This window comes from Gekko japonicus, unplaced genomic scaffold, assembly GCF_001447785.1.
Source record: "Gekko japonicus isolate JY-2015 unplaced genomic scaffold, Gekko_japonicus_V1.1 scaffold1459, whole genome shotgun sequence".
NCBI lineage: Eukaryota > Metazoa > Chordata > Lepidosauria > Squamata > Gekkonidae > Gekko > Gekko japonicus.
This window is the reverse complement of record NW_015164715.1, coordinates 773163-799913: the sequence shown is the minus strand read 5'-3', so window position 1 is coordinate 799913 and position 26751 is coordinate 773163. Positions and strand designations below refer to the sequence as shown.

The 26751-nt window shown below is 43.6% G+C and overlaps 1 protein-coding gene across 1 annotated transcript in view; it reads right to left on the bottom strand.

The window, feature by feature from the left end:
- ACVR1B (activin A receptor type IB) overlaps positions 1 to 26751 on the bottom strand; it is a 58532-nt gene that overhangs the window by 4255 nt on the left and 27526 nt on the right. The window contains exons 4-8 of the mRNA XM_015409562.1: positions 25146 to 25376; positions 24165 to 24332; positions 23510 to 23666; positions 21688 to 21812; positions 20676 to 20806 (exon numbers count right to left, since the gene is read on the bottom strand). Coding sequence (XP_015265048.1) covers positions 20676 to 20806; positions 21688 to 21812; positions 23510 to 23666; positions 24165 to 24332; positions 25146 to 25376 — 812 coding nt within the window. The remainder of the gene's footprint in view (positions 1 to 20675; positions 20807 to 21687; positions 21813 to 23509; positions 23667 to 24164; positions 24333 to 25145; positions 25377 to 26751) is intronic.

Genomic DNA, 26751 nt, shown 5'->3' with positions numbered 1-26751 from the left:
ACGCGGGCACGCTGGGGGTGAGGCCACGGTCATCCGAGGGAAAACTCTATGGTTTTCCCTCGGATGGTCGTGGCCCCGCCCCAGCATGCCCGGCGTGATCGCGTCACTTCTGGGTGACGTGGTTGCGACACGCGTGTGCTTCGCACGCGCGCACTCCAGGAGCGAGCCGGGAGTCCCCCGCTGCAGCAACAGTGAGTGATACCCCTGCAGGCCCCTCTGTGGAACTACAACTCAATTAAACCTTATGGGGGAACATTTTAAACAAAGAACCACAGCCATCTTACAAACACAGGTAACTGCCATTTCATGACACCTACCAACAGCCACTGAGGGAACAGTCCCACACGGGAGGCAAGCAGGAGAAGTGTCTTTGTCAAGAGAGAAAGCTGTTTGCCAGTAATTCTGACAGGGCACAGTGGCTGAAGGGGGAGTGGATGAGGAAGAGGAGCAGACCCAGCACCCGGCCAATGGCATGCGAGTACTCTTGTGTGGTGGCTGACGGGCCAATGGCTGAGGGAGTGCATGGAATGTTGCCACTCCAAAACAGAATTATTATAGAGAGGTAACATTTTTTTGCATACCTAAGCATATAGAAACCCCAATCTTATCAATGGGGTGTCCCTTTTTGCTGTCTTTCTGTGAGTATTTGAAAAAGGTTTGTTCATTTTGCTAGTGGAGGGAATAATTTACTATGGAAATGTTCCTAATCCTGGTTTGTTCATACAGGTGGGGTTTAAAAGGAGTGCTGTGAGCATCCCATCTATTGCTGACAAGTCCAGCACTAAGGACTAATTTGCAACACTTGTGTATTGCTGAGTATATGAACAAACAGGTGGCTGTGTGCGCAAAGTATGAAGAGTATTTTAAAAATCTGTCATGGCTCATTGATGCTTGCTATCGTCTGATGGTGCAGTCATCAGGTGGTGACTATGTACTTGTGTATGGATCCCCAGTATTCCTTCTCCGTCTGTTCAGTGTTTTAAAATTGGGATGTGAATCCTAATTCAGCCTTATAGGAAGAATTCAGTATTCCACTTTCTTTAGTATCCCCCACTTTCCTAAGGAGTGTGGAATATTTTCTTAGAATTGGGGATGGATGGGGGAGGGGCTGGGAAAAGCTAACATTTCTTCAAAAGTGTAGTTGTGTCAGTTCAGTAGGTGAGTAACAGTCATTCCGTATTCAAAGGTAATGTGCTGCCAAATATGTTCTGGAGCAATTGTGGTACAGACTGGCTCTGTTCTCCCCAGAATTGTGAGCTGCTGCTGATTTTACATCTGTAGAGGAACCCTGTTCTAAGTCTGTCATAGTTAGTTTAACAACAGATCTCTGAAGCACTAATAGGCTTGACACAGCTGTCTACTCCTAAAGCCATATTGTAAGTAATGCTGAGTTCTGACTTGGAATGTATTCTGCAGTAGGCATATGGTTGGTTTTTTCTTTTTCTGTTCTTTTCTTTTCTTGCCCAGCTAACCATGGACTATCAATTGTATACACACAACATGTCTTTAGGTCAATTGTTGTTGAAGTGTGCTACAGAGACACACAGGGAAATTTTAGGAGAATTAATATGTGGGCTGTTTGTGTATTTTAAGGATCCCTTTGAGCTGTATAACATTTTAAAATATGGGGAGTAGATTAAAAAAAATCTATGTGCGTGTTGGACTAAGATTAGGGAGACCCAGGTTCGAATCTCCACTTGCCATAAAACTCACTGAGCCAATCGTCCTCTCTCAGCCTAACCCACCTCACAGGGTTGTTGTGAAGGTACACTGGAGGAGTGGAAATCCATGTATGCCTCCATCAGTTTTTTGAAGGAAGGGCAGGGAAAGTGCACTGAATAAACATTTATATCTTGGCAAATCGCTGTCAGGTTGGATCTGGCCTAAATTTCTGCAGGTATAAGGCGGGGGGCAATACCCCGCCCCTGTGGGAGCTCAAAACTTCTCCCCCAGATATTTTTCTGAGGGATGGGGAACCCCCATGAATACCTTGGGGGAGATTGTTCTCCTTTGTGTGTGGGGGGGGGGATTGTCCAAAATCATTCTCCTTTAAACCCATAAAAATCTAGGTGGGATCCAGCCATTGAGATTACGATAATGTTGGACAGGATCAATATTTTTCATGCTCTTTTGCATTTAGGCCCCCAGCAAAGCCTGCCTGATTGAAAGTGAATGATTTTTAAATAATTCAAAAGTTGATTGTTAGTTTAAAACATTTAAGCTGTTTCAGGCAGCTGGAGAAGAGGGGTAGATATTTTTTAAATAGTGAAGAGATGCTCGAATTTCCAAGATGCCTGGCCTCTGCAGTTGGTTGCATGCAAACTATGTACATATTTTTGGTGTCTTTCCAGTATCTGGTATGTGTGGCAAAGTGACTGTAACAAAGATGATAGGACCAAAGCCAGCCACTGCTTCAAAGCCTGCGGTGGAAAGCAGCCATTGGCCTGTTGGCCAAAACTGGTCTTGGGCCAGTCATGCCGTCCTTCAGCCTAACCTACCTCACAGGGTGGTTGTTGGAATACAGTAATCTGCTGCCTGAGCTCATTGGAAGAAAGGCAGGATAAAAAGGTGATAGATGAATAGTTAAGCATCACTTGCTCCGTGGAGGTGGCCTAGCAGTTCTGTTGACATCTTCACAAAGCATTTTCTCTGCTCAGGCTCAGCAGCTGGTCTTAATTTTTAGCAAGGAATGAAAGTATTGTCAAGAGCCAAATGCGTCTCAGTTAATAACAAGCGCAAACACTGGGCGTCTGGGGACAACTGGCCAGCAGCTGTAAGAGGACTGCACAAGGGTCTAATATTTTGTATTTCGGAAGTAACCCCCAGAGTGCTTTGAGTTATGCATACTTTTCGTCTTTAGGGTTTTTTGTTTTGCTTTTTGGAAAAGCCTTCCTTCAGAGGATGTTCAGAGGGATCTCCTTGTCCCACCCAGTGTTAAAAGGAAATAGCTGGGATTCCTTGTGCAGAGTCATTTGCGTGAATATGATGCACAAGCGTTATGGCTCAAAACAAAGAACAAAAAACACCATCTCCAAGCCCAGAATTTTAAACCAAGCTTCAATGAAGAACTTAGGAAAGGATATAGCTTTAATGCCCACGTACTGGCAAATCCTGAGCTTCTGCTTGGGCATTTCCGATAGTTTATCTTTCTAGCCCTGTTCCAAGTTACACTGAAAATGTGTGTATATCTTTTTGTAAGAAACAGCCATTACTCTTTCACTTTACAAATGAAACAGGGGCCCAGTAACTGGATAAATATGGGGTTTAAATCACCCGTACATTTATAAGTGTGTTGAACGTAACATGAGAATTTATCAATGTGTATAAAGAAAAATCAAGGGTACACTGTATTGCATGTGCATTTACTGTAACATCAACAGGGCTTCTGTATCCTATGTACAAGTGGTCCAGATCCACATCTTAGGTCATGGGCTTGGAATAGTCTGTGCAAATGAGCTACCACCACAACTTCAAACAGCAGGCCAGCTGGCTGGAATAGCCGAAAGAAGAAAGAGTAGAAGCAGTTGCTGGTTGTGTGCCAGAGCACATGCGCGCACAGGTGAGGCCATTGATGAAACTGAACAGAAGAAAATTCTCAAAATCAAGAGTCTGGTGACACATTAAAAACTGACAAAATTCAGGGAGAGGCGTTTGACTACTCGAACGCTTTCTCTAACAGTCAAGTATTTTTAAAACATTAACTTTATTAGAATACTTCAATAATTATCCACAAGTTTGATACTCACACAGACTGCAAGGGCAAAAGCCTTGCATGGCAAACAGCCAGATCGTATTGAAAGGGATGTTTGTTCACACAGTGGTGTGTCATTAAGGCAAAATCACTGGCGTAGTTCAAGATCTTGATTTAGTAATTCCAGGGGTATAGCTGTGTTAGTCTGTTGCATTATTGAACAAGAGTCTATTATCACTTTAATGACAAACAAGATTTTATTCCAGAGCTGGAATAAAATCTTGACAGTTCCACTGGACTCCTTTTAATATTATTAGTGGGCTAGCCATTAAAGCTACAGTGCAGAATGTGTTGTCTATCCATTTAGAATTACTGAGAAAATGTTCCACTGTGTAGTTACTGATTAGGAACTCTGATGTGTATCATTTGATTGGTGCAACACATACTGAAGTCCATCAATTCAGACAAAAAAGGTCTCACCATAATCTTCACTTTTAATATCAATTATTAAACACTTTTGTCCATTGCTTTTATATACATTGAGATAGATCAAGATGGGTAGCCATGTTAGTTTGTCTGTAGCAGTAGAAAAGAGCAAGAGTCCAGTAGCACCTTAAAGTCTAACAAAATTTGTGGTAGGGTATGAGCTTTTGTGAGTCACTGATCACTTCCTCAGAAACCTTGCCACAAATATACACTGAGAGTTGATTAGTTCTAATTAAGTTCCATGAAATATTGTTCTACAAGCAAAGTTGCATCAATTTGAATATACGATACAATTTAATATTAACGTATGCACTTGTCCACCAGAATAAAATGTGTATTGGTATAAGACTTCTCCTTGGTTTTTACCTAGAAAAAGTTGAACACAAGAAGCTGTCTTATACTAAATCCTCCTTCCTGATTCTTTTAATAGAAATTCCAGGTACCACTGAACAATCACCCCTCTCCTCCTAAAATATAATTAGTATTTTTAATATACTAAGATGTACTGTTACATTTTATTAAGACAAGTACTATCTAAACCCATTCCATGATAAAATATCCCCGCTTAAAATGCGGGTGTTTTAATTTTTAAAAATCCAGTTATTTTGACCATAGACCATCCTGGACTACATGTAAAGTCCGAATGTTATACATTGCTTTGAAGCTTGAACTGTGCTCCTTCAGAGGGTTCAATTCATTTCTCCATCAATTATTTCAAGATATAATGAGAGAATGAAAAAGTAAGAAGGGCACCATAAAAAGGGGTTCATAATTTCAGAGTCCATGTTAGTCTATTGCAGCAAAATAAAACAAATGTCCAGTGACATTAAAGTTTGTTCCAGCATAAGCTTTTGAGAGTCAGACCTCACTTCTATGACCCTCTGCAAAACTGGTAGATATCTGTTGGTTCATATGTTTCTATGAGCCTCTGCAAAACTGGTAGATATCTGTTGGTGGTGGGGGGTGAATTTCAGGAGGCAGAGCCCATCTTCCTGAGCATTTTAACAGAGGGAATATGCTTTTCTTACAATTAGTATGAGGTCAAACTGTTTTAGATTACCTGGTCTGTTAGGTTACCTTGCTCACACAAATGCAGATGCTGACCAGACCAAGAACACCTTAACATGATGTCTGAACAAACTCTCAGTCCTTCACTAAAAGATATGCAGCAACAGTCCAATACTTATCCACAAGAAGACTTGGGAGCGAAGATAAAAGGAATATAATGCATATTTGTATGCAAGATCTTTCCTTTAAAGTATCATGTGGTTCAGCTCCATCAATATTTAACAGTATATAGTTCAGAACTGAGGCCCAGATGGCAATTTCCTGCTTACATTTGAATTAAGCCCCCCCCTAATTCCATTTGGCTGGTGCTTGAAGATAGGTGAGCTGCCATAATGTTATTAAGGAATAAACAGGAGGAGGGGGAGCCTCACTCAAACATTTTATGTTCATGTGGACTAGCAACATGGTGAGGACTTTAATTACAGAAAATTGGATAAACAGGTTACTTAGCCTAATGCCAAAGAGGATCTGAAAGGGGAAGGGGAACTAATGAATTTTTAAAAAAATTATCATTAAAACACACTTCCCCCACCTTCGAGTCAGATAAGCTTGTTACAACTGCTGGCAGAGTTTTTTTTAAAAAAGCTTATTCTTCCCATTGACCTTCTGCTACACAAGGAGAAGGCTAAGTGGTCTTTAAGCCTTGAACGCTTTCATCTGGTAGCAAGGGATGAAGGGAACACAGGTTTTCAGTCCATATGCAGGAGCTGATTTCCCAGTCTTTAGATAAGAGTTTTGGGAAAGGGAACAAACCCTGAGATTTCCCACAGCTACTTTTTGCTCAAGCTATCATTGCGTTAAAGTGCAGCATGAACTGTGTTTATTCAGAACTAGGAAAGATTGAAGGTCAAAGAAGACGGGGACTGCAAAGGATTAGATGGTTAGACAGTGTCATAGATGCAACGAACATGAAATTGAGCAAATTTCAGAGGACGGCGGAAGACAGGAAGACCTGGAGTGATCTGGTCCATGGGGTTGCAAAGAGTCGGACTTGACTGTGCGACTGAACAACAACAACAAAGGAGTAAGGGCCATAGTGGGAAGAAATACAATGAGCTCTAGAAGGAAGCTCCAGGTGAGTGTCCCGGCTGTAGCTAGTGGGGTGGCAGAGGGAAGGGGAAAATAGAGGGAGGCAAGCCATGTTTATTTCCTTCTGCTTAGCTATAAGGCAGGGCTGTCTCAAGTCATTTTGCTGCCCCAAATGAGTAGTATGGGAGGACAGCCTCATGGTAGCAAGTATGGTTCCCTCCACCCCTGACTTATGTTGATTTGGGGTTATGCAGTGGCAGCTAAGGTAGAAAAGCACCTCCTCCTATGCTATATCTTCTGGGTTCCAAGGGTCTGGAAAGCGGTTCCATAGCCAGTTACAGGGTTGCCAACTCTGGGTTGGGAAATACCTGTAAATTTGAGGGGTAGAGCCTGGGGAGGGCAGGGTTTGGGGTGTGGAGGGACCTCAGCAGGGTATAATTCCATAGAGTCCATTGCCCAGAGCAGGACTACTCCTGAGGCCATTGTCCTGCTACAGCAGTCAGCAACACATCTGGAAACATTAAGCTCCTGTTTCCCTAACTTAAGATCTTCAGCCAACAAGACTTTGACTAGGGGATTCTTATCCTCAGGCAGGAATTTGACATACTGGGCCATCTGATCCCACAGGAACATTTGGTAACATCCCATAATTGCTGTGAAGTTTGAGACTTTCAGACCCACTCCCTCAGAAGAATAGACCTTCTGGCCAAGAGTGTCTAATTTCCTGCCCTCTCTGTTCATGGGCGATGACTGCACCCTGGCTTTGTGCCTGGATGGAATGACTTCCATCACCAGTGAATTGGCTTGGGGGTGCTGGAACAGCTAACCACAACCCTCCTTCTTGACCCTGTAGAGGCTCCCAACTTCTTAGCGGATGCTGGGATTGAAGCTCATTTTGTCCATATATCCCTGCTATATCAAGTATACCCTGTAACATTGGTTGGGCCACAGGACCTGAATCTGGCATGTGTAACACCTTCATGATAGGGTTGAATGGCTTGGGTTTGGAGGAGAGGTAGTCCACTCCAATGCCTTGGCCATGTGAATGAGTTATTCTGAACAAAGTTTAAGGGACTGTGGTAAATTTAATCTTAAAAATTGTCCATATGGAAGATTGTAACATAAATAAGGTGGATGAATATTTAAAATGCAATAGTGAATTTTTATCTTTGGCTTTACAAATGTCTTTACGAACACTTCATTCACACTATTCCTATGTACTTCTGTGTCCAAAAATGGAAGTACTGTCTTACTATGGTTGCAAGAAAACTTGATGTTTTCATGAATTGTATTAATCCAAGAAAAAAATGCTTCCAGTTTATCACCATCTGCAAAAAAATAAAGATGTCATCTATATAATGTTTGTAGAACAGTATCTCTTTGAAAAAAGGATTTCCCACCTGATGACAAATTATTGTATCTTCCAAAGAGATAACAAACTGGCTACACTGAGAGCAAGAGGACTATCCATTGCTACCCCCTTGATAATTCCGTTAGGAAAAAAGTAGGTGGTCTAATATTGCATGTGAATCTAATGCAATCCTTGCTTTCTCATGAGGAATACTAGTATATAGAGAAGTCACATCCATGGATACTCAAAGTGAGTTTTCAGGGACACTCATCCTCTCCACTTTAAATATAAAATCTTTAGTAGCTTTAATATAGGAGGGAGATTTACTAACAAAAAGCTTCAAAAGGAATCCACATACTGTGATAATGGTTCCAAAATTAAATTTGAACCTGAGACAATAGGTCTACCTGGTGGCGGGAAGCCATTTGTGTATTTTAGGCAACACATAAAAAATTGTCAGTCATAAAATACAGTAGTCGCAAATCATAAGAACATAAGAGACGCCAATGTTGGATCAGGCCAAAGGCCCATCTAGTCCAACACTCTGTCACACAGTGGCCAAAAATACCAGGTGCCATCAGGAGGTCCACCAGTGGGGCCAGGACATTAGAAGTCCTCCCACTGTTGGCCCCCCCAAGCACCAAGAAGTGATTGTTTTTGGTATCTCTCACATCTAGGCTTGACGCTTGCTCTTCATGACTGGTAACATGGAATGAGTTTCGGTTGGTCACGTGGGATGGGGAAGTAGTAAATAACTCCCTCCAGGAGTGTGTCGTTCCAGCTGCTTTGACAGAGGTGGTCATAAAGACCCCACCTGAAGAAGGCAAACCTGGACCCAAATGATTTAAGTACCACCTGGTGGCCAACATTCCATTATTTCAGCATGGTGCTTGAGATGGTGGTGGCCGTATAGCTTTAGGTCATCTCAGAGAAGACAGATTTTCTAGACTCACTTCAATCTAGATCTGGGTTTGGGACAAAAACAGCCTTGGTGACCCTGACTGATATTTACCGGGAGAGCGATGGGGGTGGGTGGGATGTGACCCTGTTAATTCTCCTGGACCTCTTGGGGGCTTTCAATACTATTGACCATGTTATCCTCACAGAGAACTGGGTACATGGGAAACAGAAGGCACTATGCTTCAGTAGCTCAGCCTCTGGCATTGACACTATAGGATCCTGCCAGGATCCATTTTGGCCCCCATTCTGCGTTTAACTGCATGGAACTGCTGAGATCAGCAGATTTGCAGTGCAGTGCCACTGTGATGACACCTACCTCTATTTTTCCTTAGCAGATGAGTTTGGTGGATCTGTGGCATTTCTGAACAGATGGCCTAAAGAAGGTATAGTATAGATGCAGGCTAATAAACTGAAGCTCAGTCCAGACAAAACTGATGTCAATGACAAAAGTGTTCAAGGACAAGTTTTAAGCAGCTGAAAATCTCTGGAGGAGAATAATAATGCACTCCCACATTCCGTCTTTTTCTAGCTCCACCATTCTCAACCAGGCAAAGATGTGGTTCATATGTGGGATGACGGTCTGCTGTTTATGACTTTGGTTGTAAAAACAGTAAGAAGATGTTCTGTTCCCTCCCAGAAGTCCACCCTTTTTACTAGCTACCCTTCCAGAACACTTGCATGGTACCATTTCTATAAATCCCTCAAAATCCACCTTTTTTTGAAGCCCCTGCCCCCTTCTGTCCTGAAATTCAGGCTAAACATAAGCAATTGGAAAGAATGCATACCCTTCCTTGATTATATCCCTGTCATTCCTTATGTCAAATTTTATATTGCTCTGTGTGTGTGTGTGTGTGTGTGTGTGTGTAAAGCAGGGGTTTTGAACTCATCTGTTACAAGGACCAGGTATGACGTAAATGGGACTTTGCAGGGCCAGGCCATGCCTGTCATAAAATGTAATGCCAGGTAGCAGAGATATAAACTGTATAAAAGATATAAACACAATTAAAGATTTTTTTTACTTAAAATACAAATATGCTTAAAACTCTTGCAATATTTTGTTTAACAGTCTTTGATAACCAACACCTCCCAAACCTCCCCCCCCACACCCAAGATGCATGCCTAAAATGGAAAGATGGGGGAATAGGGTTTGTCAATGCAATTTTGAAAATAAAACATCAAGAAAAAGCACAAGGATCACAGCAGAAACTAAAAATATAAACTAAAAATATAAAATGCTCTGAGCCTAGGAACATAAAATGACCGGGCACTGCAAGCTTCTCCCCTCACCTCCCACGCCTACTCAGAGTGGCAGTGGCTCTCCAGTGTAATGTCCCCCTTTGGATGTGGGTTCCCAGGTTAGAGTACCCACTCAGGCACCTATTCTCAGGTCCATTCAGCAGAGACAAGCTGGCTCAAAACATCAGCTCTGTATTTGCAAGGAGACAACTCTGGCAAGCAACAGCGTCAACTATATAAACACTGGAAAGTGAAACTTCTTGAGCTCCACTCCATTGAAATACATTGCAGCACAAAGTTGCAAAGAAAATGTGGAATGGGTTTCCCATTAAGGTCTTTGGGCTCAGATAGACTACTCTGAAACTGGAATGACAGCCAGCAGAGTGAAATGACAGTCCCTGGGAGTAGCAGAAGTGTTCTGGGATTGGAATGAGGGCCCCCAGAGTGGAATTCCATTCTCAGAATGCTGCTGCTACTCCCAGGGGCTGTCATTCCACTCTGCACCCTGTCATTCCAGTCCCAGAACAGAGATTCTACTGCTAGGGAGAGTCACTCCACTCTGGGGGCTGTCATTCCAGTCCCATAGTACTGTTTCTATTGCTGGAAACAATCCCAGAGTAGTCTACCTGGGTGCAGAGATCTTAATGGAAAAATCCATTCTGTATTTTCTTTGTAACTTTGCAAGCCCAGAAGAGCTTCCTGCCAAAGCAGGCAAAGACAAGGTGGGAACTTCTGCAGCCTCAAGCTTCAAAGGGGGAGGACAGGAGGGGGAGGAGAGGGGAATAAAAGAGCCGTGGGCCTGATTAAAGCCATGGGTGGTCCGGTTCTGGTTTGCAGGCCTTAAGTTTGACACCCCTGGTGTAAACTGCTGTTAAGCTGCAGCTGACTTATGGCAACCCCATGGGCCTTTCGAGGCAAGCGACTAACAGAGGTGGCTTGCCATTGTCTTCCTCTGAATAGCGACTTTGGAATTCCTTGGTGGTCTCCCATCCAAGTACTAACCAGAGCCAACCCTGATTAGCTTCTGAGATTTGATGGGATCAGGGCAGCCTGGGCCATCCAGGCCAGGGCAAAGGGTCACTGTAAATGGCTCTACACAAAGTACAATAATGTCCTTGTTGAGGTTAAATGTCACTCCTTTCCAGCAGATAATGGTGGAGTCTGACATAAGTTCAGAGGCTTTGTACCTAACAAACAGGTAAACACAGATGGGATTAATAGATCTCGGCAGACTGCTTAGTACATAGTACTTTTAAAACATGAAAGAATGTACAGCACTCCTCATGTGCTCCAACCACTAAGTTATTTGTCACTTCTGACTCACTGGGCAAAAGGGAGAACAGGAAGAGTGTTAACTGGGGTATCCCACAGCTGAAAGGGGGATGCTTGCCCCTTATTCTGGAAGCTTAATGGCATGCAAAAGTGAAGCAGAACTCCCACTTTTCATCCAGAAAAATCTGTGCCCAGAGGATCAAAATTTAGGGAAGCACAACATTTAGTGCACCAGGAACAGTAGCCTCAAACTTTCCATTTCTCCACAGAACATACTTGGGAGATGCACAACTTTGTCTCTGGCAGTATTATTTTAGGAGAGGAATGAAGCTGATGTGTAGTCCTTTCTGAAGCTGTTTTGACTGAAGATCTAGCGCGTGTTCAATTCTCACAACAGCAGTTGGACCACACGGCCTGCAAAAGTCTTCAAAAGGGTTTCTTCCTGCTCTTGCCAGGATCACTACACACAAATTCAATGTAATTCTGTTTTCAGTTGGCTGCCCCTTCCTTTTCACTTGAAAGTAGGTGCTCTGGAACACAGACTGGTCTTGGTGATGCATGTGCCCTTTGCAATGCCTCAAACTGCTTTTCAAATATTCAGTTTGATTCTGGCTAAGTGGACAGTAATAACCAAAACAGGGAAAAAGCCAGAAAACTCATGTGAATAAAAACAAATTTTTAATAATGTACAACAGAAAATTGGACAACCTCATTCTTATATTAAAACAGAAGATTTTTTCCCTATATTACACATATTTACATTTGCATACTGAGGAGGTAAAGTGTCTAAGTGGCTATTTTACAGTCTTTTTTTCTAATAAAACATACAAAACTTGAAACAAGTATAAAGGTCAAAGAACCAATGGGAGGAGGAGAAGAAAGAAGGGAAGAAGAAACAGACAAGTACCAAGAATGATCTGTTCTGAAGCCAGTGTACCACTTGCCAGAGACTAATAGCCCCAGCTGAGAACGTGGCCCTTCTACATGTGAAAAAAGACTACGGCATCGGAGCATGTCCTTCCCTTCCTTCTCCCCAGGAGCCCCCTAAAGACCTCCAAAATGCCAGTGTGGAGGCTGGGGAGCTCACATGGCCGAAGAGGCCCAGCATGGCACTATCTTGCACCAATTGGATTTCTTGCATCCCTGGAAGCACTGCCAACAGAAGGGACAGGGGAGGTTCTCCTCTCCTCACTGCAGCCCCGCCCCCCCCAGCTGTATGGGTTTATGTTCTTGTTGAGTCCCATGACCTCCAGAAGCAGCATTTCGGAGGTCTTGGGGAGGACAAGAAATAATCGCGTCATGGGCATCCTTGTTGTGTTATCCAAGTACATCCACCCTACAAACTCTCTTTCATTTGGGTTTTTGATGACACACCAGACTCTTCCAAGAAGCATCTGTTTGCTCCCTAACTGGAATATGTGAGCTGCGTAAGGTTGGGCTACTCAAAAAAAGAAAAGGGAAAAAAAAGCAGAGTGCTATACAATTGTGATTTCCCCCCTTTTTGTTTCTGAATACATTGGGAATGCATATATGGTAGGTAGTGCAAATTTGATGGTTTTAGTCAATTTATCACAGCAGCTACAGGTTTAATTTTTGAAATAACTGCAGCCTTCTCTTTTGGATTCACGGAGGAATGGATAAGAACAACAGTCCTGTGAATTAGGATTTCCATGCCAGAGTGTTTTGGTTTTTTTTAAAGCAGGTGAAGCAGAAAAATCTGCACTTTTCCAGGCTGGTGTAATTTGCAGTGTTGCATACTGCACCTGACAAAGCAGCTCTCACGTCTCACTGGACAGATAAATGTTATAGTACAGAAATGGCAGATCAGACGCACTTTTGGGACGTCCCAAATCAGCATCTACTGGAGACTTACCTTGCCGTGATGCAGCACATAGTATTTTTTTAGGCTGCTTAATACATTTAGTCTCACTGCTCCTTGATGTAGCTGCACACTGGCATTGAACAAAATTACTCCTAAGTTTTTTGCTGCAACCTTGCAACACTCTTTGGACAAAGGATGATGAAAAATGCTACATAGAAAAATTTCTGTCCTAGAGACCCACACATATATATATGCCTGATATGACTTTGAGCCAGAGTCTAAGTCAGATTATACCTTTTAGACTTTGAGGTGCAACACAATACTGCTGTCATCTCTTCATGTATTAGTCTACGTGTGGCTACAAGGGGAACATGTTAGCATAAGCCATTATGTAAATTTCAAACTGCTCTTACATGGAAGCATGTCTTGCTAATCTGATTGGAGCTTGTTTCTCAGTGCTCTGGATTGCAATGCCATAAAGGCAGAGGAAACAACAGAAAATGTGTTCCTAAAAAAAGAGGATGTATCACTTCAACCCCTTGGGTAGAATGTGCCCACGAATAGGATGGATTTTTCAGCAGCAGGTTAGTTGTACAGGTACATCAATCTTCACACTGCAGAGGCCAATAAACCTTCCCAAGAGAATGGCTCTAAAGGTGATTTTTACTCAGTGGGATCTATCCCTTTGTTTCATACTCACCTGTGTAACCCTCTTCTCCAACTACCCAATTACAACATTTAAATCCATAAGCATTGTTTTCACCTCCCAGTACTAGCCACCAAGTATACCATGTCATCTCGATAAAATTTCAAGGTGTCTTTCATCTTTGATCTGAGATGCAGGAATGGTTTAGCCAGCTGTGTCCCGTTGCTGGAGATATGCAGTAGCCTCTAGCTCAGAAACAATCAGAACAAAGTGACAGAGGAAGGCAAGTTTTACAGTCAAAAGCACAAACTCCACACACTCCTCCACGAATAAGAGTGCCTGAGATCTTTTAAAACACAGACTGGAGGAAGCAACAGCTCATTTCAACCCAAAAGGAGCAATTAAACTTGGCTCCAAAATACAATGCAACATCTCTTCAGCTTTATACACTGACACAGTTGAGGAAGGGCTGAAGGAGAGAACACACACACACACACACACAAAAACACACACAGAATGTTTTATAGTCTTAAAAAAAAAAGTCCTGCCTCTTTTGTCTTACCAAGCAGGATTCATGGTTTGAGCAGAAACAGTTCCAGTGTAAAACTGAGCTGTGAGCATTTTTTTAGAAGTTTTTTTTGCAGTGATTTCTTTATAAACAGAACGAGAGGTAATCATCGATTTTACTTCTCTTATAAAGAACAGTAAAAAAAGTTAAAATCCCAGCCCTCCCAATAAAATAATAATTAAAAAATAATCAAACCACTCCAGTTAAAAGTTATGGCTTCAAGAGTTATCTACCACAAACACCTGACCTAACCCATACACAATGGAGTTATTGATGCAGTATTTGCATCATAATACAGTCTCAGGCTGTTCCCTAAGCAAATGTGACAGCCAAATCAATCTTACCACCCCCTGATTATTCAACTGAAACAAAATACATGCAGTTAATCTGTTCTCATACCACCCCTCCCTCCCCTGCAAGTGACACATAACTGCTTCCAGAATATGGGAGACTATATATATATATATGTATATATATTTACACACACGCACACACTTTAAAAAACCCAGACTCATTTGCAGTGATCATTCCTTAATGGAGAAATCTTGCCTGGAAGCCTTTGAGTTATGTTTCCCCGGTTGCTTTTCTACAGGGAGGTGGATTGAAATTGTCCACAGAGGCCATGGCTGGTGACATGGACTGCCGGACAACGACTCGAGATAGCAAGAGGAAGGATGCAGGCTTAACTTGTAAGGGAAATTACAGCTGTTTCTATACAAATGCTAGAAGTGTCCGAGGTAAAATCGGGGAGTTGGAGTGCTTGGTGTCGGAGGGAAAAATAGACATTGTGGGTATTTCTGAAACTTGGTGGGATGAGGAAAATCAGTGGGACACAGTGATTCCCGGTTATATATTATATCGGAAGGATAGGGGGGGAAGGGTTGGAGGTGGGGTAGCTCTGTATGTCAGAGAGGGTATAAAGTCTAGAAAGATTGAGAGGCTAAGTGAATTGGATTCGCTTCTGGAAGTTCTATGGGTTGAAATAGGGGGGCCAAAAGGAAACTTAACACTGGGAGTTTGTTATCGCCCACCAGATCAAAAGATAGAGGAGGATTATAAAATGATGAATGCCTTAAAGATAGCAACTAGACAAAAACACTGTGTAATAATAGGTGATTTTAACTACCCACACATTGATTGGGTCAATATGTGTTCTAGTCGGGAAAAAGAGATTGAGTTTCTAGACACTCTAAATGACTGTGCTATGGAGCAGATGGTCACGGAACCTACCAGGGGAGAGGCGATCCTTGATTTGGTCCTAAGTAACACTCAAGACCTGGTGAGAGATGTAAAAGTGATTGCACCGCTTGGAAACAGTGATCATAATGTTGTTGAGTTCATCATTTGTACAAATAGAGAATTGGCCAAAAAGACTCACACAACCATTTTTAACTTTAAAAGGGGTAATTTCTCTGATATGAGGGGACACGTGGGGAGGAAACTGAAAGGAAAAGTAGAAAGGGTCAAAACAATTGGGGAAGCTTGGGATCTATTTAAAACTACGATCCTAGAAGCTCAAAAAATATATATTCCGCAGGTTAGGAAAGGCACAAACAGGTATAGGAAAAAGCCTGCATGGTTAACAAACAGAGTAATGGAGGCTGTAAAAAGTAAAAAGAATTCCTTTAAGCAGTGGAAAGCTAGTCACAGTGAGGCTGATAAAACGGAACACAGGCTATGGCAAATAAAATGCAAGTCTGAGGTCAGGCAGGCAAAAAGGGAATATGAGGAGCATATAGCAAAAAACGTAAAAACCAACAATAAAACTTTCTTCAAATACATTAGAAACAGGAAACCAGCCAGGGAGGCAGTGGGGCCCTTGGACGACCAAGGGGTAAAAGGAGTATTGAAGGATGATAGGGAAATGGCTGAGAAGCTAAATGCATTTTTTGCCTCCGTCTTCACTGTGGAAGATGAGAAGTGCTTGCCCACTCCAGAACCACTGATTTCAGGAGGGGTGTTGGAAGACCTGAGTCAGATTGAGGTGATGAGAGAGGAGGTCCTAAAACTGATAGACAACTTAAAAACTGAAAAATCACCAGGCCCAGATGGCATACATCCGAGAGTTCTGAAAGAACTCAAATGTGAACTTGTAGATCTCCTGACAAAGATATGTAATCTTTCCTTAAAATCTGCCTCCATTCCTGAGGATTGGAAGGTAGCTAATGTCACTCCCATCTTTAAAAAGGGTTCCAGAGGAGATCCGGGAAATTACAGGCCAGTCAGTCTGACGTCGATACCGGGTAAATTGGTGGAAACCATTATTAAGGAAAGAATTAGTAGGCACATAGATGAACAAAACCTATTGAGGCAGACTCAACATGGGTTCTGTAAGGGAAGATCTTGTCTCACTAACCTGTTAGTGTTCTTTGAGGGGGTGAACAAACATGTGGACAAGGGGGATCCAATAGATATTATTTACCTTGACTTCCAGAAAGCTTTTGATAAAGTTCCTCATCAAAGGCTCCTAAGTAAGCTCAAAAATCATGGGATAGAAGGACAAGTCCTTTTATGGATCAAAAACTGGCTAGTTCATAGAAAACAGAGAGTGAGTGTAGGTGGGCAATTTTCTCAGTGGAGGGTGGTAAGCAGTGGGGTACCGCAGGGATCAGTACTTGGTCCACTGCTTTTTAACTTGTTCATTAATGATTTGGAGATGGGAGTAAGCAGTGAAGTGGCTAAATTTGCGGATGATACAAAGTTGTTCGGGGTGGTGAAAACCAGTGAGGATTGTGAGGCACTCCAAGGGGATCTGTCAAGGATGGGCGAGTGGGCGTCAACATGGCAAATGGGGTTCAATGTGGCCAAGTGCAAGGTGATGCACATTGGAGCCAAAAATCCTAAATATAAATACACATTGATGGGGTCTGAACTGGCAGAGACTGATCAAGAGAGAGATCTTGGAGTTGTAGTAGATAACTCACTGAAAATGTCGAGACAGTGTGTGACTGCAATAAAGAAGGCCAATGCTATGCTGGGGATTATTAGGAAGGGTATTGTAAACAGATCAGCCAATATCATAATGCCGCTATATAAATCAATGGTGCGACCTCATTTGGAATACTGTGTGCAGTTCTGGTCACCACACCTTAAAAAGGATATTATAGCTTTGGAAAAAGTGCAGAAAAGGGCAACTCGAATGATAAAAGGGTTGGAACACTTTCCCTATGAGGAAAGGTTAAAGCGCTTAGGGCTCTTTCGCTTGGAGAAACGATAACTGAGGGGAGATATGATTGAGGTTTATAAGATTATGCATGGGAAAGAGCAGGTAGAGAAAGAGGTACTTTTCTCCCTTTCTCACAATACAAGAACTCGTGGGCACTCCATGAAACTGCTGAGCGGTTGGGTTAGAACGGATAAAAGGAAGTACTTCTTCACCCAAAGAGTGATTTAGTACTTCTTCACCCAAAGAGTGATTTAACACATGGAATTCACTGCCACAGGAAGTGGTGGCGGCTACAAGCATGGACGGCTTCAAAAGGGAATTAGATAAGCATATGGAGCAGAGGTCCATCAGTGGCTATTAGCCACAAGGTATAGATAGGGGCTCTGGGGCAAGTGATGCTCTGTCTTCTTGGTCCTTGGGGGAGGTCAATAGTGGGAGGGCTTCTAATGTCCTGGCCCCACTGGTGGACCTCCTGATGGCACCTGGTATTTCTGGCCACTGTGTGACACAGAGTGTTGGACGGGATGGGCCTTTGGCCTGATCCAACATTGGCGTCTCTTATGTTCTTATGTTCTCTTAAAATGATCACTTGAAACAGCCTATTAAGGTGGGACTCTGTTACTAGATAGAAATGTTTACATAATTGTTTTATTATGCCCACTCTCCCATCTTCATTGTTGTTGTTGTTACCATCAAGTCACAGTTGACTTATGGTGACCCTGTAGGGTGTTTAAGGCAAGAAATGTTCAGAGGTGATTTGTGATTGCCTGCCTCTATGTCACAACCCTGGTATTCCTTGGAGGTCTCCCATCCAAATACCAGACAGGGCCGATGCTGCTTAGCTTCTATGATCTGATTAAATCAGGCTAGCCAGGGCTATCCCATCTAGGTATCTGAAAATAATACGGAATATATATATACATACATGTGATTGCCTGCCTCTATGTCACAACCCTGGTATTCCTTGGAGGTCTCCCATCCAAATACCAGACAGGGCCGATGCTGCTTAGCTTCTATGATCTGATTAAATCAGGCTAGCCAGGGCTATCCCATCTAGGTATCTGAAAATAATACGGAATATATATATACATACATGATGTGTGTGTGTGTATACACACACACACATATATACATACACTGAATATCTCTATATATAATAATTCTTTTTTGGTGTGAATGCGCCACATGCTCCCACAGCCTTTGGCTCCCTGAGCTGCCACTCTGAAGGTCTGGCAATCCCCTGGGCTGCATTGCCTCGCTGCGTTGCCTCATCCTTGCCCACAGAACCGGCAGCCAGCGTCTCGCCCTCAGTCTGGAGGGAGGCAACAAAGGGAATGGAAGCTCCCCTGAGAGAGCAGCAACCCCTCCACGGGGGAAAAGGAGGCAGACCTAGCGAGCGGCAGCAAGCAGGGGAAGCACTCACCTTCGCTGCCCCTCTCCCCCGGCTGCAAGGCCGGCGCTTCATCAGGGTGATAGCTCAGCAGGCTGCACTGCAGAGAAGGCTACCCAGCACCTTTCAAAGGCTCCCCCGCCTTCCTTCAGCAGTGGCAGCAGCACCAGGGAGGGTCTGGCCTAGAGAAAACGAGCTGAGGCTCCTGGAAAGCCGGACTCTCTCCTGAGGAAGACTAACTGTCCCCTCAGTGGCTGTTGGTAGGCAACCAAACTTGCTTCTGTCAGTAAAAAAACAAAGGACTTTCAGCATAACCCCCTCCACCCCACTACCAGCTTGGCCACTTTCCTGTCAAAATAAAATTAAAACGGGTCTCTCCTTTTTCGCTCCACCATGGCTGGCTGGCTAATGAGGTGGGCCAGTGACCATCAAACCATTCTCTTCAACCCCCTGCTGCGCGGCTGACTTTCCCCTAGGGTTGCCAATATCCAGGTGGGACCTGGAGATCTCACACTGTTACAATTGATCTCCAGATGACAGAGATCAGTTCCCCTGAAGAAAATGGCTGCTTTGGAGGGTAGACCCTATGGCATTATACCCTGCTGAGTCCTTCCATCCCTGCCCTCCACAGGGTCCACCCCCCAAATCTCCAGGCAACTGTACTTTCTCCTCAGTGCCTGTTGCTAGGCAACCAGGTTCTGTCAGTAAAAGGCCCTTTCCTCACCTATTTTGGCCTTTGGGAGAAAATTCATTGGGGGCAGTCCTGATAGGGTTGCCAACTCCAGGTGGGAAATTCCTGGATATTTGAGGGATAGAGTGAGGTTTGAGGAGGGGTGGGACTTCAGACAGGTACCATACCATAGACTCCACCCTCCAAGTCAGCCATTCCCTCATGGGGAACCATTTTTTGCTAATCTCCAGGTGGGGGCTGGAGATCACTCAGAATTACAACTGCTCTCTAGGAGGGAGGGGGAGAAGATGGAAAGCTGAAGCCAGGGGGCAGATAAAGGTAGGTTGATGGTTGGCTGGGAGGGAGATAAGGTTGCTAACTCCAGGTTGGGAAATCCCTGGAGATTTGAGGGGTGGAGCCTGGAGAGGGTGAGGTTTGAGGAAGGGTGTGACCTCAGACAGGTACAATGCCATAGACTCCACCCTCCAAACCAACCATTCCCTCATTGGGAACCATTGTTGCCAGTCCCCAGGCGAGGGATGGAGATTACGGAGGATTACAACTACTCTTCAGATGGCAGAGATCAGTTCCCCTGGAGAAAATGGTGGACTCTGTGTCATTATACCCTGCTGAAATCGCCACAGCAAATTGACGTTGAGTGCCCAGGGCCGGGGCACTCTCCCAGAGCCTCTTTCTAGAGCTTGTTGTATTTATTTCCACAATGGGCCTTATTCCTAGTATATACATATTCCAGACTTAGCACACACTGTTCCTCAAAGGAAGCAAACAGTATCTTCATAATCATCCAAAGGGTAATGAGATCCATAGGGTTAATTACTCCCTTTAGCACCTGAAAGATTTGTCTTTTGCACATAGGGTTTGGTTTTCCTCATTGCAGGAAATTCAAATAAGGAAAGGTAGGGCATTTGAAAACTGCTGCCTAACCTAACTCATTAGGCTACTGGAGAGAATCACTTTGTACACTGCAGAAGAGTTACAGCAATGCTTATTATGTGGACAGTATCCAAAGCCTGCACAGACACTGGTTAGCTAGATACCCTACAGTCTCAGGGAGACATCACAGAGGCTTCTTCAATAAAGGCAGTGAAAACAGAAGCCATTCATTTCGAGAAGGAACCTGTACCTGGGTGGCTTCTACCACTGCTGCTGAACAATTGTTTAATGCCAACAGGGTCCTAGCCCTTCCTCCATGCCCTAGGCTCATGACACATGCTATATCAAAAGTAGTATTTGTCAGAATTGCCCATTCTACTAACGGTATCCTCTCTCTTAGTCTTCAAGGTGACAGACAAGTTTTACCTCATAACTTTGCCACCAGTTAGGAATGTTTGGTCGCAGCTTCTGATCGCATACAACCTTTCGCATTTCTTCAATGGAGGGGTCCGAGGGCACAAGATCATAGTATGGGAGCTGATATTCTTCATGAATACCTGAAAGGGGGGGGAGCGAGGGGAAAAGGTTGGATTATTATTCCAGTCATTAGCATGTTTCACAAATGCAAAGTTAACATTGTTCATTATATATCCTATGCAGAATATGAAGACTCCTACACAAAAGGGCTCTGGAAATCTGCATCATGTAATATGGGGTCTACCAGGAAAGCTCATAGCTGCTGCCCTGAGATAGTTAGTTTTCAATGGATAGTGCTTTCTACTTTTATATTCAGCATAGATCTCAATTCTTGTCCAGGCCCTCTGCCACCACCCATCTACTACTTCAACTCAACACATTAGTAATTAAATTTCCTCAGTCCATGACAAAGAAAACGAAAGGAAAAACAAATTCTAAAACTGATTTGTCACTGCAACAGCAACATGAGCTTCTTACTCTAGAAGAATTTATGCAACCAAAAGGTTACAGAATTTGTGAGTTTTGATTTAAAAGCTTTATACTTATGGATGAACTTCCAAAAATAGATGGACGTGGTAACAATGAAAATGTCTGCAGAATTTGATTAATATCATCATGTTAATGAACTGGCACGTCCAAGAAAACAGAACAGCTGTTTATACTGGACCCAGAACACAGACTCCAGCACCACCACCACCAAAAAAAAGTACTAGTGGGACTCTGATTAGAATGCTGAGTCACTGGGAACAACAGGATCTTCTGAATCAGCAGGACCACTTCCTTGCAGCATAGTACTCTACCACCTTCATCCTATCTAATGCACCATAGCCCCAAGTCACTTGTTTTTTTAAAAAAAGAACACTGAGGTTTCTATGCATTTGAATGACACTGCTTTGAGCCAACATTTGAAGCCTAAAGAAACCATTTTTAGATCCAAAAAGAAGAAAAAGTAACCCATTACCTCCTGAGTTGCATCTGCGAGCAATTTCCCAGTAGACCAAGCCCAGGGCATAAATATCGGCACATTTAAACGAATCAAAATGCTTCATATTAATAGTTTCATCAAGAACCTCGGGGGCCATGTACCTGAAGCAAATAAGACCAAACACAATTAATTGCTACACAATCTACTATACGGCAAGCATTTCCACATGACCTATTATAGTTAAAGACCTATTACTCCGGCGAAGATGGAGGTCCTGGGTCTGAGTCGGGTTGGTTCGGGGCTCCCTCTCCCGACCTTCGATGGGTCTCTTCTGGTGCCAGCGCCAGTGGCTAGGAGTTTGGGAGTGCTCCTGGACTCCACCTTAACTATGGAGGTCCAGGTGGCGACCACTGCCAAATCGGCCTTCTACCATCTTTGGCTGGCTTGGCAGTTGGTCCCCTTCCTTGACCGCGATGAACTGGCCACAGTGATCCATGCGACGGTCACCTCGAGGCTAGACTACTGTAATGCTCTCTACATGGGGCTGCCTTTGTTGCAAATCCGGAAGCTGCAGCCAGTGCAGAATGCTGCAGCTAGGCTGTGGATGGGCCTTGCTAGGCGGGAGCACATCCAGCCTGCGTTGAAAGCGCTGCACTGGCTGCCAATAGCGTACCGGATTCACTTCAAAGTGCTGGTTCTTACCTTTAAAGCCCTATATGGCCAGGGTCCAACATACCTAAGGAACTGCCTCTCCCCATATGTTCCCCCAAGGGCACTACGGTCAGGGTCTGAACACCTCCTGGTGATGCCAGGCCCCAAAGAGGCCAGGTTTGCTGTAACCAGGGCCAGGGCCTTTTCGGTGGCGGCTCCTACCTGGTGGAATGAGCTCCCGGAGGAGATCCGGGCCCTGTGGGACCTTGTGAAGTTCCACAGGGCCTGTAAGATGGAGCTCTTCCACCAGGTTTTTGAGTAGGATTCCACCAGGCTTTTGAGTAGGAACCGCCACCACCATCACACTACCCCACCACCATACCATCACTACTGTATTACCATCGCCGCACCATTGTTGTTGCACCATCACCACCAATTGGATTAGATAACATCGGGGTTTGTGATGGCCCTGTGACAAGATATTTATAATATCACGTGGAACCATACCACTGAATTGAGTCTAACATTCCCGGGATGCCATGGAATTGGGATTACCATCCCCAGGATACCATCTTGTGATTGAAGATCTTTTGAAACATCTGGAGCACTTTATGCTGTTTTAAATGTTGGTTTTATCTTGTTTTATTGATTAACTATTGGCATATTCTGCCCTATTTGTGTTTTAACTATTGGCACATGTTGCCCTATTTGTGAGCCGCCCTGAGCCCGTTTGTGGGGACGGTGGGCTATAAATTTGAACAAATAAATAAATAAATAAATACTATTAGTGCACCTGAGTACAGTGTAAAAGCCCATTTGCTAGAGATATTGCTTAAGGATCAGCAATGCATGTTCATAACAAAATTCCCATCCAGTTAAAATTAACGTTGGAGGGATGTTCAATATACTTTATATAATAAGCCATCTTTCTGTTTTTGTTTTGTTTTTTAAAAAACAAAACACTCAAGATGCTATGAAGTTATGGATGAAGACAAACGTGACTGGATGGTAAGTGGGTAGAAACAATCAGAACACCAAATTGGTCTCGAGTACTGAAGACAAACAAGGGCCAAGAAGAAAGAGGGGGGAAAAGGATCACATCAATTAAACATTTACAGCAGCTTCCAACTATGGCTCTCTTAGTTCACCACACAAGGCTAAGAATATCAAGCCCTACTTCATTTGACAGGTCCCATCAGTTCCTTACCGCTTTGTGCCAACTCTCTGATTAGGTGCGATGTCAATTGTGTCAGTAACAGAGTCATGGCGGACAGCCAAACCCAGGTCTGCAATAGCACAAGTTCCATTCTTCTTCACTAGTATATTCTTGGATTTCAAGTCCCGGTGCGCAATCCCAGGTTTTCCTAACAAAGCAAGATTCCACAATAGCCCTTCCTTGCATCAATCAATCAACATTTACTTAATATAAGGGAGGGGGGGAGAAGGAAGCAGCCCCAAAACTGCCACAAAGCTCTGTCAGTTTTAACCTGCAATGTATACAGTATATCAAGGTTGATAATCCTGAAGGAAACACAGAAATCACTTCTCAGACTCATTGCATATACTTTAGCAAGGGTGCCAGCTGAAGGAGCTTGCTACTGACAGCAGATTCTGGTTATGACAGGCATTCACAGCACATACTATCTGTAGATAGTTAATCCTAAATTCTCTCATGCATCCAGCTTTGGCCTAAATTCTACTTGTCTTATTGTCAACTTCCTTGCACTTCCTTTTTGCTTAAATCTTTGGAAGGAATTATTTCATCTTCCTCAGGTGAAGAAGACTGTCTTTCATCACAGGAGCCTTTCTCACTGTCTAGCTCACCACCACAGAATTTGCATCCGGAACCATCTGCTTCTTACCTTGAGTCCCCATAATTTCCATGTGCAGATGTGCCAGTCCACTGGCAGCAGACAAAGCCAATTTAATCATCCCCTCAATAGTTACAGCATATCGATTAAGGTAATCGAACAGAGATCCATGCTCATGGTAATCAGAGACCAACCACAGCTGAGTCCAAGTGCCATTATCTGTTGGCAAGACAAACGGGGGAAGGGTGCACGTGTTTAAAAGCAGTACAACTACTTTTACTCCAGAATTCATTTCAAGACAGAAGAAGGTGTAAGCAGCAAAATCAGTATACACACAAAAATGTACTAACAGCTCCTGATTTTGTAATGCCATTTACTGTAGACAGCGTGACTACTTCAAGTACATTCTGTTTACGACTCCCTGAAGTTTATGGAGGAGGAACTTTATGGAGCTCTGGCACTGGTAACTGAATACTCCAGGAAAGAAACAATTGCCCCATCACATCTGTTGACAATATATTTCAGAGCCATGAATCAAACTTTTGTTCATAGGAATTTCAGGATACAGTGTGGCAAAGATAGGCAAGGGGTAGTCTCAGCACACTGCTACCAATGGAACTTTGAAAACTGCTGCTAGTGGTACTAGGGTCCTTCGCAGAGTTTGTTTCCAGTCCCACCTTTTTCATGGCCCTTCCTTCATTCATCTCTTTGTGCCTTCCCAGATCATTGTTTCCTCAAATCTCCACTTGTCTTTCACTGCCAGAGCTAATGTGAGTCATATCCAAATTGGTTGGTTAGCAAAGACCATCTGTGGACATTTTATTTAATTTTTGGGAGGCAGAAAAGGGCAACACACTGGAGATGTCCCATCAACACAGCCAACAGGCATGAGAGGCTTTGTCATGTGTTTCTAACACAATTTTGAAAATAATAACAACAACATTCCTTTAATCACGTCACCCATCATACACATTTTAAGCTTCAAAGACACCTGTAATGGTTGTTTTCTGGAACATGAAGGCAGCACAATACCTTTATTGTCCGCAGCAATAAAACCTAGAATGTTCTCATGGCGTAACATAACGGTCTGGTAGATCTCCGCTTCCCTGAACCAGGATCGCTCTTCCCGCGAAGAGAAGATCTTCACAGCTACATCACCACCACGCCACCTACCACGCCACACTTCCCCGAAACGACCTTTGCCAATGATTTCCTGTAGGACTATTGTTCGAGCCACAGTGCGTTGGACAAAGAGTGGCAAACCTAAAAGCAAAATAAAAGAGGTCAAAAATGTAATAAGACAGACAGATCAGTTTAAACAGCATCACAGAGAATCGACTATCCTTGACTTCTTCTTGCTCAAGAATCTAAATTATAAGTTTTCCTAGGCTTAAGGGCCAATATTGCAAAGTGCTGTGTAGGAACCCATTTCTACAAAAACAGGAGCGCAGAGCCACCAACTACTTGATCACAGGAGCAGCCCAACAATTGTGGCCAGTTGCGAATGCTTAGACCTGTATCTACATCATTTGTGCAGGAAACTACAGCACTCAGAGCCACCGACAACTTGATCACAGGAACAGCCCAACAACTGTGGACAGTTGCGAATGCTTAGACCTACATCATTTGTGCAGGAAACTACAGCAGAAACAGAAAATGCTGAAGTGGGTAAGAACATAAGATATCAGACCAATGGTCCACCTAGTCCAGCATCCTGTCTCGCACAATGGCCAGCCAGTTCCTCTGGAGGGCCAACAACAGGGCACAGAGGCTGAGACCTTCCCCCGATGTTGCCTCCTGGCTCTGGGATTCAGAGGTTTAGTGCCTCTAAATGTGGAGGTTCCCCTCAGTCACCATGGCTAGCAGACACTGATAGACCTATCCTCCATGAATCTGTCTAATTCCCCCAGAAAGCTATTTATTCCTGTGGCCATCACTACATCCTCTGGCAGTGAATTCCATATTTTAATCACTCTCTGTGTAAAGAGGTATTTCCTTTTGTCTGTCCTGAATCTACCACCCATCAGCTCCATTGGATGCCCAAGAGTTCTAGTATTTGGGGAGAGGGAGAACATTTTCTTTGTCAACTCTCTTCACCCCATGCATAATTTTATAAACTTCTATCATTTCCCCCCCTTAGTTGTCGCTTTTCTAAACTGAAAAGCCCCAGACTCTTCAGCCTTTCCTCATAGGGAAGGCGCTCCAGCCCCACTATCATCTGGGTTGCCCTCCTCTGCACTTTTTCCTAGCTCTGCAATGTCCTTTTTGAGATACGGTTATCAGAACTGTACAGTATTCCAAATGAAGCCGCACTGTAGATCTATACAGGGACATTATAATACCATCCATTTTATTTTCAATCCCTTTCCTAATAATCCCTAACAATGAGTTGGCCCTTTTCACTGCTGCAGCACTCTGGTTGACGTTTTCATTGAGCTATCCACTAGGACCCTGAGATCTTTTCCCCTCTAAGTCTCAGCAAGTTCAGAACCCATTATCCTATAGCTGAAGACTCAGGGGTCTTTTTGTAGAAAAAGAGTGGCAGGAGCTCATTAGCATAACTCATTAGCATATGCCACACCCCCTGACATCACCGGAAGTGTGTCATAAGGCCACACCCCCTGACATAAGCCTTCTG